This window comes from Panthera leo, chromosome F3 (assembly GCF_018350215.1).
Source record: "Panthera leo isolate Ple1 chromosome F3, P.leo_Ple1_pat1.1, whole genome shotgun sequence".
In the NCBI taxonomy this organism is placed as follows: domain Eukaryota; kingdom Metazoa; phylum Chordata; class Mammalia; order Carnivora; family Felidae; genus Panthera; species Panthera leo.
This window is the reverse complement of record NC_056696.1, coordinates 22185933-22202064: the sequence shown is the minus strand read 5'-3', so window position 1 is coordinate 22202064 and position 16132 is coordinate 22185933. Positions and strand designations below refer to the sequence as shown.

General features: G+C 39.4%; 1 protein-coding gene and 1 long non-coding RNA gene across 8 annotated transcripts in view; one reads left to right on the top strand and one right to left on the bottom strand.

Annotated features, from left to right (window-relative positions):
* Positions 1 to 9810, top strand: part of LOC122211394 — a 78336-nt gene extending 68526 nt beyond the window's left edge. For both annotated transcript variants that reach the window (XR_006198663.1, XR_006198662.1), the window contains 2 exons: positions 5926 to 6101; positions 8754 to 9810. This is a non-coding gene — a long non-coding RNA (uncharacterized LOC122211394). The remainder of the gene's footprint in view (positions 1 to 5925; positions 6102 to 8753) is intronic.
* Positions 2327 to 15890, bottom strand: PTGS2 (prostaglandin-endoperoxide synthase 2). Of its 6 annotated transcripts, none has more exons than XM_042924468.1 (13): positions 15876 to 15890; positions 13210 to 13263; positions 10259 to 10974; positions 9818 to 10003; positions 8986 to 9102; positions 8720 to 8863; positions 7680 to 7823; positions 7029 to 7210; positions 6273 to 6356; positions 5919 to 6165; positions 5348 to 5634; positions 4629 to 4776; positions 2327 to 4484 (listed from the first exon to the last, which is right to left on the bottom strand). In XM_042924468.1, the coding sequence occupies exons 4-13, from the start codon at positions 9867 to 9869 to the stop codon at positions 4075 to 4077; spliced, it is 1815 nt and encodes a 604-aa protein (XP_042780402.1). In that variant the 5' UTR covers positions 9870 to 10003; positions 10259 to 10974; positions 13210 to 13263; positions 15876 to 15890; the 3' UTR covers positions 2327 to 4074. The 6 variants fall into 6 exon arrangements, with proteins under 6 accessions (XP_042780402.1, XP_042780400.1, XP_042780401.1 ...); XM_042924466.1 differs by lacking the exon at positions 15876 to 15890 and adding an exon at positions 15712 to 15742; XM_042924467.1 differs by lacking the exon at positions 15876 to 15890 and adding an exon at positions 15110 to 15622.
* Positions 15891 to 16132: the final 242 nt, after the last annotated feature.

Below are 16132 nucleotides of genomic sequence, written 5' to 3'. Positions count from 1 at the left end.
AGAGAAAGGGAGCATGAGCCAAGTAATGTGGGTGGTTTCTGGAAGCTAGAAAAGGTGAGAGACAGATTCTCCCCTAACGATTCCAGAAGAAACACAGCCCTGATGACACCTTGATCTTAACTCATACAATCTATTTCTTACTTCTGACCTCCAGCACTATAGATAATAAATTTTTGTTGTTTTAATCCATGAAGTTTGTAGTAATTTGTCATAGCATGAATAGAATACTAATATATGTGGTAAGAGAATTTTTAGTTTTAGAAGAAACTGCCAAACTATTTTTCTAGAGTGGATATTTTGCTTTCTAAGATCTTACTCTTTCTTCAAGAATCAACACATATTCTGCTTCTTTCATGAAGCCTACTCTTATGCACTTATTGAGTATTTTGTGATGTCTTTTAAGTATCAGACACTGTTCTGAGAGCAGTGAATGATGCAAACCAGGTTGTTACTTTCTTGGACATGAAATTCTAGTGATGGGACACAGATAATAAGTAAACATACAAATCAAGGTAATAACAGAAATAAATGCCAGAAAGAAGATGAAAGAGCTTTAGTTACTTTAGTTGAGGTGGTTGGAGGAGGCCTTTCTAAGAGGAGAAATTTGAGCCAAGATTTGGGTGTTGAGAAGGATCCAACCATGTGGAAATATGAAGAAGGAATTTTCTAAACAGGGGCAACAGCTTGAGAACCTTTGGTGGTAAGCTAATCAGAAAAAAGTTGTGGTGGGAACACAGTGAACAAGGGTAGGAAATTATGGTAGATGAGATTGGGTAGTTAGGCAGGGGACTGATCACTGAGATTTTCTAGGATATAGTTAAGAGTTTGGATTTGTCCACTGTGTAATAGGAAGTCACTCTTTTTCAAATAGGAGGGGAACATGATCTGATGTATGTTTGAAAATGACCAGTCTCATTGCTATAAGGAAAATGGTTTGGAATGAGGCAAAGAATAAAGAAGGGAAACCAATTGAGAGATAATTGCATCAACTAGGTTGGTAATATTGGAGTTAGAGAAAGGGTGACAGGTGTAGGATTTGTTTGTGGGTTAGAGTCAACAAGATTACTGCTGGATTGGCTAAGGGCATTATGGAAAGAGAGGTTTTTGCTTGAGAACAAGAAGATGGTGGTATACTTAACTTTTGAAGATTATTATTTTGGGTATATGGTGCCAAAAGGGCAGAGATTGTAAAATAAGGTATTAACTTTATGTAGTTGAGTGGATAGGTTGTCATTGACAGTTGGGAGATTGGTTCTACAGCCATAAATTTGGGAGTTATAATTAATGTCTCAACTTATGAGTGTGTATGGGATTAACCCAGATAAGGGCAGATAAAGAGGGGGATCAAGACATTTCAATTTATACAGTGGAGGATGAAGAGATTTTTTTTAAAAAATCTGAGTAATTGCACTCCATGAAGGTGGAGAAAGACCAGGAGAGTATCAGACCATGAAACCAAGGAAAAAAAAAATCTTTCACTAAGGAAACTGCAGGCATTTGCGTTGAATGCTAGTAAGAAGTCAAATAAACCGATTAGGAGGATGGCTGAAATGAAGTTGCACCAGTAAAGTACAATAGAGGGAGAGAATGAAGGAGCGAATATAATGATGGGCAATGGAAACTGAGCTCGATGCCTACGGAAGGAAATGAGATAAGTGGGGTAATGAATAGTGATGAGGTCAATGGATCAGTAGGCTCAGTGAAGTTAGAGAGTTATATGTTAAAGTGTGAGTGTTGAAATAGGTGAGCTAGAAGGTGAGTCAAGGAAGATGCTTGAAACCAAGATTTTGGAAATGGTACAGCAATTGATGATAAGATCAAGGTATGGATAATCATAGGAAATGGTGGAAGAAGGTATCACAGGAATGAAGAAGGCTAAGGAAGAGAAAAGCCAGGCAGGATTAGGTAGGTGGTCCATGCAGATATTACCAAAATATCAACATTAGGAGTACAACAGAAGTCCATCAGCCAGGTATTAATGATTTGCCCAACTGAACATAATATCCCCCTCTTTGAACTTCCTTTTAATTTTGTACCTCCTTAACAATTTTGTCTTCTTTTTGCTTTTGGTGTACTTGGTTTTTTTCCCTTCTTCTAGATTAGGCAATGAAAACAAGTTTGGTGCTATCTCCTATAGCACAAAGCACACATTTTCCAATTCAGTGTTGCAATGAACAAGAATAATAAATAGTGACCCTAGGAAGTCTCTCTCTGAGGGCAGAACCATTTCATTAAGGTTCAGTCTAGTTTGGAATAGATAGGAGAATGCAAGACAATGGTTTAAGTACGGCGCTTTAGAGAAATCATATGTCTTATGACAAAGATATATGGAAACAGTCAAAATTTATTGTAGAAGAGATTTTTCCATTCTTAAATAGTATAAAAATAAACAGGCATTTGTTTCAACAGTTACATTTGACATTAAGTTAATTTAAATACACATTTGTCTTAGGCACCAAAACCTTTGTATATTATATTCCAAATTCCTAGGTTTGGTCAGCAGGTTGATGTTAATAAAAGTTTGTTTTTTTTTTTAATCAATGAAGTTAACAGTTTTTAATACACGCCCTTCTAATATTGACCATTTCTTTATTAACTATAAAATTTTTAAACATAAAATCTTAAAAAATCCCCTGAGTTATTTCCTTTAATGAAATTTCAATTTCTCTACCTAAAAGACATGCTTTTGCAATTATTTACAAATACTGATGTCATCTGTAATCAGTGCTTGATTTAAAAATATTAAAACTCACAGTGCTTTGCACACATCTCCTCAGTAAGTTATAGCTGAATGAATTAATGAAGGATCCACAGGTCCTTCAAAAAATGTATAAAAGGTCAGTCTTGTGGTGTATCCAGGCTAATGAGACACAGTGTTCTCTGTGGGCTGGTGTATGGGTAAACCTTCCATATTTCATTACACCAGAGTTGGGTTGCTGAAAATTTATTCAGAAATTTTAATCTAATAATTTTTCTTGTAGTTTACATAGTAATTCAGAGTTAATCTCAAAGAAGATATACCGATTCTCACATAATGAAAAAAAATCAATGATTGCAGCCTAAATAAACCTAGTTTATAATAACGTCCTAACAAGACATAAATAATAATCCTCAATAAATTAAGTAGTATACAGTACCAGCAAATGTCAGCTGACAATGAGATGTGGAAAAGAAGAAACGTGTTCTTCCTGGGAACTATTCAGGAATTGTTTGGCTTTGTTTTTCAAGAAGAAAGGACATTCATTAGAATAGAAATACAACTTTCTTCTATCAAGAACCCCCTGCAGTTCTCCGTAATGCATTCAAAGCCTACATGTAAGCCTACAAAGAGGCTTCTTCCATTACACTTAGTTAAAATTAACTATAAATAAATTTCTCTGCTTTTCACTTAAAATAAGTGTATGTCCTTTTGTAGAGGCTTTTTTAAGGGCTGTTTTTTTTTTCTCTTTCATTTTTGTTAAGAGGAGCTAAGTTACTAGTAGTCCTGAGTTGAGGTTTTCCTGAAAACTTGCAAAAGTTCAGATACGAAAATATAGACAGAGGGAAAAGATAAGAAAGAAATAGAGTCCACAGAAAGATGACCTCAGATCTTAAAATCAAGAAAACAAAATAGAAGGAGTAAACTGATCAGAAGAGAGTTTCTCCCAGTACAATGGCTAACAGAAGAAAAGAAAAGAACAGGTGCAGGTAGTTGCTTCTAATGCATCATGGAGGATACACTGGAAATCCCAGGGTATACACTGGAAAAAAAACTTGCAGCATTTTGCCATCTTGGACCAGCATTTAAATGTCCAAACAGCTTTGCTTTTGTTATTATAAATAATTTAAACTGAAATTCAAGTAAAAGGATGTCAAACTCATTTCCCATCAGTTTATAAAAAAGAATGAAAACTGTTTTCCCCTTTAACCTGAAGGAATGACATCTTTAAAGCAGTGACATGAAAATCTTCACAAGTATGACCCCTTTCTCCTTAACAGAAGATGTTAAGTAACATAAGGAGTTTAACATAAATATTAAATAATTAAGTTAAAAGAAATAGTCCATATAAATAAATAAATAGGATTAATACCCTTCTACAGTTCAGTTGAACGTTCTTTTAGCAGTACTGTGGGATTGATTTCATCCAGTCCAGAGTGCGAAGAGCTTGCATTAATGGTGACTGTTTTGGTGAGCTGTGGATCTTGAACACTGAATGCAGTAAAAGGACAGCCCTTCACGTTATTGCAGATGAGAGACTGAATCGAGGCAGTGTTGATGATTTTAAAACCTACTTCTCCACCAAAAGTGCTAGGCTTCCAGTAGTCAGGAGAGCATATAGGATTACCCATAAGTCCTTTCAAGGAGAATGGTGCTCCCATTTCTACCATGGTCTCACCAAAGATGGCATCAGGGCGAGGCTTTTCTACCAGAAGGGCAGGATACAGCTCCATGGCATCAATATCACCATAAAGTGCTTCTAACCCCGCAGCCATTTCCTTCTCTCCTGTGAAGGTGACAAAGACGGATATACAACCAATGTAAAACTTTACCAAAAAAAAGTTTAAATCCTTTTAATCCTTTGCTCAATTTGCTTTCAACTTCTCTGTTGTTTCCATTTGACCCTTGATTCTTTTAAGAAGTTTCTCACCTGTGAGTTCTTCAAACGATGTATAGGGCTTCAGCCGAAAGCGTTTGCGATACTCATTAAGAGACTGGTACTTCATCTGTCTGCTCTGGTCGATTGAGGCCTTTGCTACTTGCTGCACTGCAGCTGGAACATTCCTACCACCAGCAACCTATGGAAAACGAATTAAGTTACAGGACAAAACTTTTAGGCATATTTATGGTGATTTCTATCTTAAAAACATTCATTCCTTGGGTACAAAGTAGATAAGACTGATGTTCTCAGCTGAGACCTACACTATCCAATTTAGAAATTTTATTTCTAGGGGTGCCTGAGTGGCTCAGTGGGTTGAGTATACAGCTCCATCTCAGGTCGTGATCTCACAGTTCATGACTTCAAGCCCCACGTCGGGCTCTCTGCTTTGGATTCTCGTACTCTGCCTCTCTCTTTCTCAAAACTAAATACACATTAAAAAAAAATTAAGGAATATTTATTTCTATGATCTATAGATTGTATAATTATAGAAAGTTTTTGAAAATATATTTAAGGGATGACTGCATATTTCTATTTGATAACTGTAGACTACAAGTTCAGACTTTTCAAAAAAAAAGGTAGGCTTCTTTTTCAAGAAAAGAATTGACTAACAAAATAATTACTCTTTCAGTAAATTTAAGAAAAATCATTTCAGTGGCAGAAATTCTAGTTACTAATCCTTTGTTTTGTTTTTCAATAATAAGGCTTACCCTGCCAGCAATTTGCCTGCTGAATGATTCCACGAACTGGGTAAGCCCATGTTCCAGTAATATAGAGTTGTTGTAGACAAACTGCTGGAAATTGTACTCCTGGTCATCTATTTGCAAGGTGTCAGGCAGAAGGGGATGCCAGTGGTAGAGTGTGTTAAACTCAGCAGCAATACGGTTTTGGTATTGGAATTGTTGGTTGAAAAGCAGCTCTGGGTCAAACTTCAGTTTGAAGTGATAGCCACTCAAGTGTTGTACATAGTCTTCAATCACGATCTTAATGGTTTCTCCTATTTACACAAAACAAAAAAATTAGAGCATTAATCCTCTGGTTACCAACTTTCAAGCAGCTGAAATGCAATTCTGTTAATCCAGTATTCACTTGTATTTTTTCCTTTATACCATCCAAACAAAAGGTATTTCTATTACCAATCATGCTCAAGGATTGAATTCATCTGGAGCATGTGATTTTACATTGACTACAGTCTCCCAGAACTACTTAAAACATATCAGAGGTAACTAGTTGTCTCTGGGGAAGAGGGTTTTATTTAAATTCATTTCTCTTCTTGTTTACCTATCAGTATTAGCCTGCTCGTCTGGAACAACCGCTCATCATCCCATTCTGGATGCTCCTGTTTAAGCACATCACACACTCTGTTGTGTTCCCGCAGCCAAATTGTGGCGTACATCATCAGACCAGGCACCAGACCAAAGACCTCCTGGCCCACAGCAAACCGCAGGTGTTCAGGAACATGAGGTGGGTAGATCATCTCGACCTGAGTATCTTTGACTGTGGGAGGATACACCTCCCCATCGATTATCTAAAAAAATAACAGTAATAAAAATGTCAAATTTTAATCACTACAGATTTTAAAATATGGGTAAGTGGTGACTCATCATTAATTCTTAATACTCAAATGGCACACACCTGGTATTTCATTTTTCCATCCTTGAAAAGGCGCAGTTTATGCTGTCTATCCAAAGTTTCCCCATAAACATGACTTAAGTCCACCTGGAAGATTATGAAAAATTTTATTTGTTACTGTTGAAGTTCTACAAAGTCTGTAATATCATTTATCATTAAATAGTTTGATAAAATACCTATTTTTCTCACAGCCACAAAGTACTAAATTAATTCATTTATCCACTGACACCACAAACCTATATATGTCTCTTGTGTTTAAAGATATTTGTATCTCATATGGAGCCTATAAGTATATAATATGCTTTACTATAAGTGTATGGTATTTCTTTTAATAAGCATCAGAAAATGTGTTATTGATATAAAATTCTTACTGATAAATTGAAACTGTGTCATTGAATCCCAAGGAATAATAATGCTGCAAAAATCTCCTAATAGCAGCGTAATCAGGGTACCAACAAAAGTTTGAAGAGACAAGTTTTTACAGTGCTAATATTTTAAACTAAAAATATAAGAGCCAAATTACAAATAATAATAACATCTGTATGTATGTATGTGTGTGTGCATGTGTATATTTTTACTAAGCCAGTGAATTAAAATGGAAATTCCATTAATACACATTTCTGGAATAGAAATTCCATTTATAGACAGGGGATTTTTTAAAAAGAGGGGTAATTATTTGGTGTAGCAAATATATATATGGCCTTTAATATTAGCACTCAGTATGATTTTTGCTATAATTCCAATTTAATTCTGTCTTACCCCATGGCCCAGTCCTTTGGTGAAAGCTGGTCCTCGCTTATGATCTGTCTTGAAAAATTGATGGGTGAAGTGTTGGGCAAAAAATGCAAACATCATATTTGTGCCTTGGGGGTCAGGAATGAACTTTCTTCTTAGAAGAAATTTTTCCACAATCTCTTTTGAATCAGGAAGCTCTTTCTTGCCTGAAAAGTGAGAAAGCTAAGATAAGAATTCATCTACATATTAAGGAAGCAGATAGTAAATGGGGATTTGCGGGAGAAATACAATTGTGAACAGGGTTATAATGCAAATGGAAATTCTAAGATACAGGGAACACCTTATTGAATGATGTTATCTATTTTAACTAGTATTTTAACTAGTATTAATTCAGTATTAATGACAGAATTTGAAAACATGAAGACGTTACACCAAAATGCCCATTCACTTTCATAGGATAGTTTACAGAAAGTCACACTCTCAAAAAACAAAACAAAACAAAACAAACAACAACAATAAACAAAACAAAAACCCTCCACAGATACCCAATAAGAAAGCAAAAAAAAAAAAAAAAAAGTGCTTTTATTAACAAATTACAGTTCAGTGTTGAATTTTTTAGGTAGCAATCTAGTCCCTATTGCAATGAACACCTCTCTACCCCCACTACACACTCACCTTTCACACCCATGGGTGTTGGGCAGTCATCAGCCACAGGGGGAAGAGCTCTGGTATAATAGGAGAGATTGGAAAAGGCTTCCCAGCTTTTATAGCCATAGTCCACATTGTAAGTTGGTGGGCTCTCAATCAAATGTGACCTGGCTGAAATTTTCAAGAAAACAAAAATTTTGTTTTAATTTTTCCCATACTCAAGACACACCAACGTTCATTTTTACTGTAAAATGGGCAAAGTGGCACTAAAGACTGAATTGAATTCCAACAACCAAAGATAACCCATTGTAAAACAGTTACACTTTAAAGTCTCACTGCTGCTTGTACTAAAAAAATCAGAAAGAATGATTCATTAAAATGCATTTTGGGACACCTGGGTGGCTCAGTGGGTTAAGCTTCGACTTTGGCTCAGGTCATGACCTCCCGGTTAGTGAGTCTGAGTCCATCAGGCTCCGAGCCTGGAGCCTGCTTCAGATTCTGTGTCTCCCTCTCTCTCTATCCCTTCCCTGCTCATGCTCTGTCTCTCTCAAAAATAAACATTAAAAAAATAAAATAAAATGCATCTTTAATAAAGTATATATACTTTACCCAAACATGATCTAGCCATCTTGAGTTTTCAAATAATCATCTACTTACTGCATAAGAGGCCTACGAAGGAATATCTGGGCATGAAACCCACTTTAGAAATAAAGTTATTTTCCTGCTCACCCAAATCCAGATTAACCATTTATTTTAATGGATGCAATGCTATGGCCCAGGGACATTTAGTAAACAAGTGGACCACACTTCCTTCACAAACTGGCAAGAGTAATGAATTTAGAAGAGGTGTACAGGATTGTACGTAGAATTCGAAGTGAGACAGAACTTTCTAAACCAGATGAAACTGAGATGTCAATATTTTTGGCCATTAAGATAGAAGGAAAACTAAAGTCATTTTATAACAAGAATGAAAATATATTTCAGGATTAGGTTTAATAACTTAAAGTTCTATAAAGTGCATTTTTCTTTGAGGAAGCTAAAAACCTTAGAAAGGGACTTGTACTTACATGTCAACACATATTTCATAATTATATTTTGCAGGAAGGGAATGTTATTGACAATGTTCCAGACTCCCTTGAAGTGGGTAAGTATGTAGTGCACTGTATTTGGAGTGGGTTTCAGGAATAACTTTATTCTTGTCAGAAATTCAGCTGCAAAAAAGAAGGAAAAAAAAAAAGGAGAGATTAACAGGACCCATTATAAGGTGCTAGTTTGTAAAGTGATAACTGGATACATTCCCAGTCCCAATGAGGGCACCCAAGGGCAAACTTACGTGTTGAACAGTTTTCACCATAGAATCCTGTTCGGGTACAGTCACACTTATACTGGTCAAATCCTATGCTCAGACATACACCTTGGTTTTGGCATGGGTTGGAACAGCAAGGATTTGCTACAATAAAAGTAAGGACAGTATATAAGTCATTCTTTAGTTTCTTAATTTTGACTTAAACATTTAGTTGTTTTACATACTATAGATCAACTTTATATTAATAAATTCAAGAAACATACATGTAGTCATGGGAAAACAGTTTTTTTTACCTGTCACATACAATGATCATAATGAAAATACCAACTCCCTTTTCTAAATAAGGGTAACAATATTCAACCACATTAGTCATGTTGCTAAGCTTTTTCTTAGTAACATTTTAGATGTTCAGCATTTTTAAGGAGCTCAAAAAAGTAGCACTTTCAAAATTAAAGGGTAAATTTAGGGTAAATTTCAATGTAAAAACAGCTTGTTTTTAAAATATTGATTCCTATTCTCTAATAGTAGGCACCACACACAAACATTTCACATACATTGATTGTTCCTGTCTTACCGTAATAACAATCTGCAAATTAGTATCACTATTCCTATTTAGCAAGATGAGAAACATGAGACCCACACCGGTTAAGTAACTGGCTCATGATGATCAGAGCTTGTGGCAAAAGGTGGGATATACACCCAGTTCCTTTGGACTCCAGTGGTCCAACCTCTTTACCAAGTCAAACATAGTCTCCATTCCGGGACTGTTCACAGTACCGGGAGGACCCGGGAGGTCAGAGCGGAACCTCGTCCGGGGTTACGGTACCGAGGGTTCCCCGGTGCAGGGAGCCAGACCCACCTGCACGGCAGAGCGCCAGGGCGGCGCAGAGCAGCAGGGCGCGGGCAAGCATCTCGGCGGCGGGCGGAGCGCGGGCGGGCGGAGGCGTTGCCGTATTTGGGCTCCCGCGGCGGAGCTGGAGGTGGCGCTGTGCGAAGTTCCCGAGTGTTTCCTGAGGCTCGCTGCAAGTCGTTTGACAACTGGAAGCTAACGGAGAGAACCTTCCTTTTATGAGTGAAAACTAAGCCCACGTGACGACATGACTGTTTCTTTCCGCTTTTTTTTTTTTTACCCCCCAACTCTCCCCCTCCCCCTGTCTACTTAATTGCGTAAGACCCGAGTGGGGGTAGGAGTTTTACCCACGCAAATGAGAAAATCGGAAACCTGGGAAGCTGCCCTCGGCTTCCCCAAGGCGGGTGCAAAGCGAATTGCCCCCCTCCCTGCTCCGATCTCACGCTTCACCTTCTTCAGTCCCTCAGGTCCAGAATGCAATTTGCGCCAGATTCCCTTTCTCCCAGTCTTTGACCCGGAGCTTTCCGGACCCGGTGCCTCGGCGGATTCCCTTGGGTGGAGGGGAGACACTCGGCTTCCTCTCCCGGAATCCAAGCGGCTGGAGGTCCCAGAGCGCAGGGAATCCCCCGGCGCGGCCACCCCCATGTCTCATCCTCAGGTCTTTGGGGGGCCGGAGGAGTCACAGTCTGGGCAGACGGGGCCAAGAAAGGCTGACATGTTTTACACGTCATGTACTTCAAACATGTCACCACTTTAGTGACGACCCTTAACCTGGTGTATATGCAGCACATACATACATATATACATTGTTTTTTTGTTTTTGTTTTTTAATTTGGCAGGATGAAATGTAATAGCTATAGTCAGAGTACATATCCGTAACTTCAAAGCTAAGCTGTTCTTCACATAAATGTTGTTCTCCACACCCCCACCTCTTCCTTGCTTCTTGGAGACAGAAAAAATGTTAATTCCTCTCCACAATACTGCTCCTAAGCAGTTATCCTGTAAATAGTCCATCTGAGCTTGAGGGATCACCACGATAACGTTTCCTCTCCTCTGATGAAAACAGGAAGGCAAGGCGCCCAGGGTCTGCGGGGATGCTAACTGTCCACAACATCTGCTTTAAAGCATTTCTTTCTTGGCCCCGCGGTTCACTTTGCTTAGCAGCCCTTCGCAGGAGATACACATAAAAGGAAAAAGATCCTTAAAATTTGATTTTTTGTCTTTTCTGCCCACTTTTCCAAGATGATGAATGTGGCAATGGATCAAAGTACAACACTGCATTTATTTTTCAGTTGTCTGGGCTTATTAGTGCAAATTTTCTATTCTCATTTTTGGAACATGGTTTGATGAGGAATTGAGTGGAAAAGATGGATGATTTTGACAATTTTGAATTTCTTTGTCCTTTGTTTTTATTTAATATCTTTTGGTGGTAGGAGGGTGAAATCCAAGCAAGAAGGAAGGAAGGAAGGAAGGAAGGAAAGAAGGAAGGAGAGAGAAAAAGAGAGAGAAAGATAGCAAAGTGGAGAATAAAAAGTTCAATTAAGCCATACATTCTTAGCACTAATGGAAAAAACAACATAAAACCTGAAGTAAATCTACACCAGATACCTCAATTTGTAGAAGTCTTGAAGAAAAAAAAAAAAAGAGACTCACTTGGAATTTTTTTTCTTGCCATTTGCTTAATGTACACAGTATCTAATTTTACATGAGACACAAATGACTAAAATTCCATCTCATCCAGGAAGCTTTTCTCCTCCTCTAGTCATATTTAATCATTCCATTTGTGACACTCCCACTTATTGTAGTAAGTCTTATATGAAATTTTAACTAAGAGCATAATTTTTTGAAATAATTCCACTTTTCTATTTCACTTTAAATAAGTAGGTTGTGTCTACTCAAATTTTAAACTGATATTTAGGACCACTAATTTGAGCTAGTTTAGGTGTCACTTAAGAATCCATACCCTGGCTCTACTGGTGTATTGAAATTTTACATTATAATCCGGAATTTATGTTGAAGTCATCCTCATTGTTATCAGCACAGAGCCTGACACAGGGCCCGAACTCACGAACAGTGAGGTCATGATCTGAGCCAAAGTCAGACGCTTAACTGATTGAGCCACAAGGCGCCCCAAGAATGGGCCCAGTTTAGAAAGGAAATCCAAATATGGGCTTGAGGAAAAACCATCATGATATGATTTATTAAATAATTTTGACAAGTGTGAGAAAGTGAAGTCGAATGGATAGTACATATCAGGATGCTGGTCACGAGGGGATGTTAAATGTCCCAAACCAACTCCAGATGGCTACACATATTTTAGGTGGAAAAGTACTATGATTACTGTGCCATGATGTATCATACCATAAAAAATAAGGTTTTGATTATGCAAAACCATAGCTCTCACTTTTGTATATATTTAGTGTTTCTGTGTGTATTTTAGACACACACACACATAAATATATATATAAATATATATACTATATATTTATATATAAATATATACTATATATAAATTTATACTATATATATTTATATATATAGTATAAACTTTCTTAGTCTCTAAAATGTGTTGGGAAATTCTCTGCATGAAGGAAAATAAGAAAGCATATTAAAAATCTTCCAGAGCATTCTGTTGAGTTTTACTGCCCCCTTCTGCTGCTTGAATTTTTATCAACTTCTTTTTCTTTATGATACTGTGAAGATTGCTAGATAGGTTTTGTGTCTGATGTTACAATATTCATAAAAGTCTACATGTGCAGTGCTCATTTTAAATTTAACTCGTGAATATACTGAAAAAGAATGAAATATTTGTTCATTGAAGTGATAAGCCATTTATATGAGTTAAAAGAAAATGAAAAATGAAGCTCTTAATACCCCAAATTCCAAATGAGCTAACATTTTTGAGAGAGACATTTCTTATCGTTGAGTAGGGTTCCAGCACTCAGACATGCAAGAATGCTCTGATCCCACTCTCTCCGGCAAGGAGCTTCTTTCCATTTCCCTCCCTTCTACCTTAGTTGATTTAGTGATTCATTCAGAGGGAGTGGAGATTGCCCCATGTCTATTCATTCATGGCCTGCTGGCTAGAAGAAGAGTTTTGCCATCTTGCATCAGGGTTATTTATTTTTTTTAATTTTTAAGTTTATTTATTCACTCTGAGAGAGAGAGAGAGAGCACAAGCAGGGGAGGTGCAGAGAGAGAGGGAGAGAGAATCCCAAGCAGGCTCTGCACTGTCAGTGCAAAGCCCAATGTGGGGCTTTAGCTCACAAACCTTGAGATCATGACCTGAGCTGAAGTCAGACGCTTAACTGACTAAGCCACCCAGGCACCCATCATCAGGGTTATTTTTAAGAGATCTTTTAGCAAAGTTATACCACAGAGTATACAGAAATGCTACTTACAAAGGGCCTCTAGTTCAGTCCTTCAGTAAATCCTGGTTATGCACCCATTCCTGCCTATATAAGAGAAATTTCAAGGCTATAAAGCAGATTTTTTTTTAATTAAAAAAATTCTTATCAAATAAACCAATGAAGGAATACCAAATAATATCCATTTCTGAGTTTTATAAAAAGGTGATCTCCTTTCTTTTCTTTTTAAAAAACAATAATTTTAACAATTTATTCATTTTTTGAGAGACAGAGAGTGAGTGGGGGAGGGGCAGAGAGAGAGAGACAGACAGAGACAAAGAATCCAAAGCAGGCTCCAGGCAGGCTCTGAGCTGTCAGCACAGAGCCTGATTCGGGGCTCCAACCCACGGACAGGAGATCATGACCTGAGCTGAAGTCGGAAGCTTAATGGACTCAGCCACCCAGGTGACCCTCCTTTCTTTCAAACAACTCAAGTCTCTGATAGATTTTTTTTTTCTTCACTGTTCATGGTTGCATGTCGTAACTGCTCAGACGAGCCAAGGTAGATTGAACACAGTCCTTCTGTTAGAGTTAGGAATCTCAAATGGGAATAAGGAAGTCCAGTAGAGTGTGAACAGGGTGAACAGGGGTGTGCATGGTGAGAACACACTCACCAATTAAATAGCAGGTTTAGGACTTTCAGTTTCTGTTCCAGCATGTAAGCAGCTTGAAAGTTGCCACTTCATCCTAACAACAAATAAAAACCTGAACAAACTGAAAGTTCTCTTAGGGTTGTGAGATGACAGGATAAAATCCTGTCCCCGAAATTTGAGAGACAGGCCATCCAGGGAAGCACAGCTTAGCAGAACAGAAACCAATGAGCAGAAACCTCCATGGAAACCAGTACCTGGACTGGAAAATGCAAAGTGTAATTGACGAATTCTGGATGCTCCATGTGGATATGTCTGAGTTAAAAACTCCAGGAGAAGGGCACATGCTTTTGTGAGTTTCACTTCCTAAAGGTCTACCAGGTTCTCACAATGAATACCAGAAGAAGAAGAAGAAAAAAAAACAAAAACAAAAAACCCTTGAGAACTCTTGAGAGATTGACAGGGAAAAGGGAAAAGTAACCATTTTGAAATATGCCAGAGCATTCTGTTCTTTTCAATAAGGCCTACATTCAAGAGAAACTATTTTAATAGAGCCTAAACTATTGGAATTTTTACCAGAGCAAAACTAACCTGGGGGGAAAGAAAATACCCAACTCCATCCCCCTCTTCCACACGTGACAGGGAATTACTCAACTCCAGCCCCTGTAGCCATCTGTCCCACCTGAAGTGTGGGACTGGGGTACTAAAAGGCACTTGTGGCATTCACAGTTCAAGGGCATAGGCTCACTAAAAGACCAAGCCCTGCTTATAGGACTATAGAACCCTTCTCCTCACTTCATACCTCACCACCACATTACTAAGGTCCTATATACTGTTAGGATGTCCTTGGAACCACAGTAGATGGGACGGCCATCTTGCCAGCGCAACCCAAGGAAAAGCCCCTAGTAGCTGCCAGAACGAATTGGAGGTCAACTAATCACCAAGCGACAGCACCACCTGATGCGAAAAAGGGCCACCTGGACCTAAACCCGGAACCGCTGCAGCTTAAAAACCCCACCACACCTGGGCGCGACTTCCCTGACTTTTCTCTCTCTCTCTCTCTCTCTCTCTCTCTCTCTCTCTCTCTCTCTCTCTCTCTCTCTCTCTCTCTCTCCCCCTCCCTCCCTCTCCCTCCCTCTCCCCCTCTCCCTCCCTCCCTGAGTCACTGAACCTCGCCCGAGACCTTAGTTCCTGATAAAGCCTTTGACTGCTAAAATTTTTTAGCCTCTGACTCCTATCTTTACCCTGCCTTACACCTGACCCTAACGTTTGGTGCCGAAACCCAGGGGGAGGTAGTAGCTCACCTCCCTTGGCTGAGCTCCCTCCTCGCCAAGCCAGACGCCAACCACCCTACTCTCAAGCGCCTACAGGAGCCGGTAAGTAGGACAGACCCCTCCTTCCCTCCTCCAACTATGGCTGACACCCATGAGAGACGTCTCGCAAGTCAGTCTTCTTTCCTCCGAACGCTGTAAGGCCCGCATGCCGAAAGGCCTGCACGCCAATAGGCCCCTTATTGCAGCTCGAGGGACGCCTCACCCTGCCATGCCAATGGGGAGTAACGAGTCTAAACCACCTCGATCTCTTACCCCCCTCCAAAGTCTGTTAAAAAACTTCCGGCTCCTGGGCTTACAAAGCGAACTTCGTCGTACCCGACTCATCCGCCTTTTCACTGTAGTCTGGCTTCAGTACAAATTAGATAATGATTCTCAATGGCCACCCAAGGGGTCTTTACAATACCAAATCTTAACCGATCTGGACAATTTCTGCCATCGGCTGGGAAAATGGGAAGAAATACCCTACGTCATGGCCTTTTGGGACCTCAGGTCTCGCCCCAACCTATGTTCCTCCTGCCCCCCTGCATGCATGCTCCTTGCCCTCCCACAACCCCCCAATGACCCCACCTCACCAACTTCCCCGATCTCCAACCGTTAGAGGATCTAGCCATGCCGCCCAACGGCCCTTGCCCCCCTCCGTACTCCCAACCCCCAGCCGTCCTGCCCTCGCCTCCCATATCATCCCAAACTCGTGCTCAGGCCCCTCCCAGCGAACAGACCCCAGCGGCCATCTTACCTCTCCATGGTGGCAGGACCTGAAGGTCTGGTTCGCGTTCACGTCCCCTTCTCCCTCCAAGACTTATCCGCCATTGAAAAGCGGCTAGGGTCATTCTCGGCTGACCCCACCCCATACATTAAAGAATTCCAATACCTTGCCCAAGCCTACAGTCTCACATGGCATGACATCCATGTAATCCTCACCTCTACCCTCACCCCTGAGGAGAGGGAGTGCATCCAGGCCGCAGCCAGAGAACATGCAGACCAAACCCACAT

What these genes read in the sequence shown, in the direction of transcription:
- PTGS2 (XM_042924468.1), bottom strand. Translation starts at nt 9,869, where the DNA reads ATGCTTGCCCGCGCCCTGCTGCTCTGCGCCGCCCTGGCGCTCTGCCGT. An exon ending in CCTGGCGCTCTGCCGTGCAG is followed by an intron (nt 9,103 to 9,817) that starts GTGGGTCTGGCT and finishes CTTTTATTGTAG; the next exon opens with CAAATCCTTGCTGTTCCAAC. An exon ending in TATGAAATATGTGTTGACAT is followed by an intron (nt 7,824 to 8,719) that starts GTAAGTACAAGT and finishes TGAAAATTTCAG; the next exon opens with CCAGGTCACATTTGATTGAG.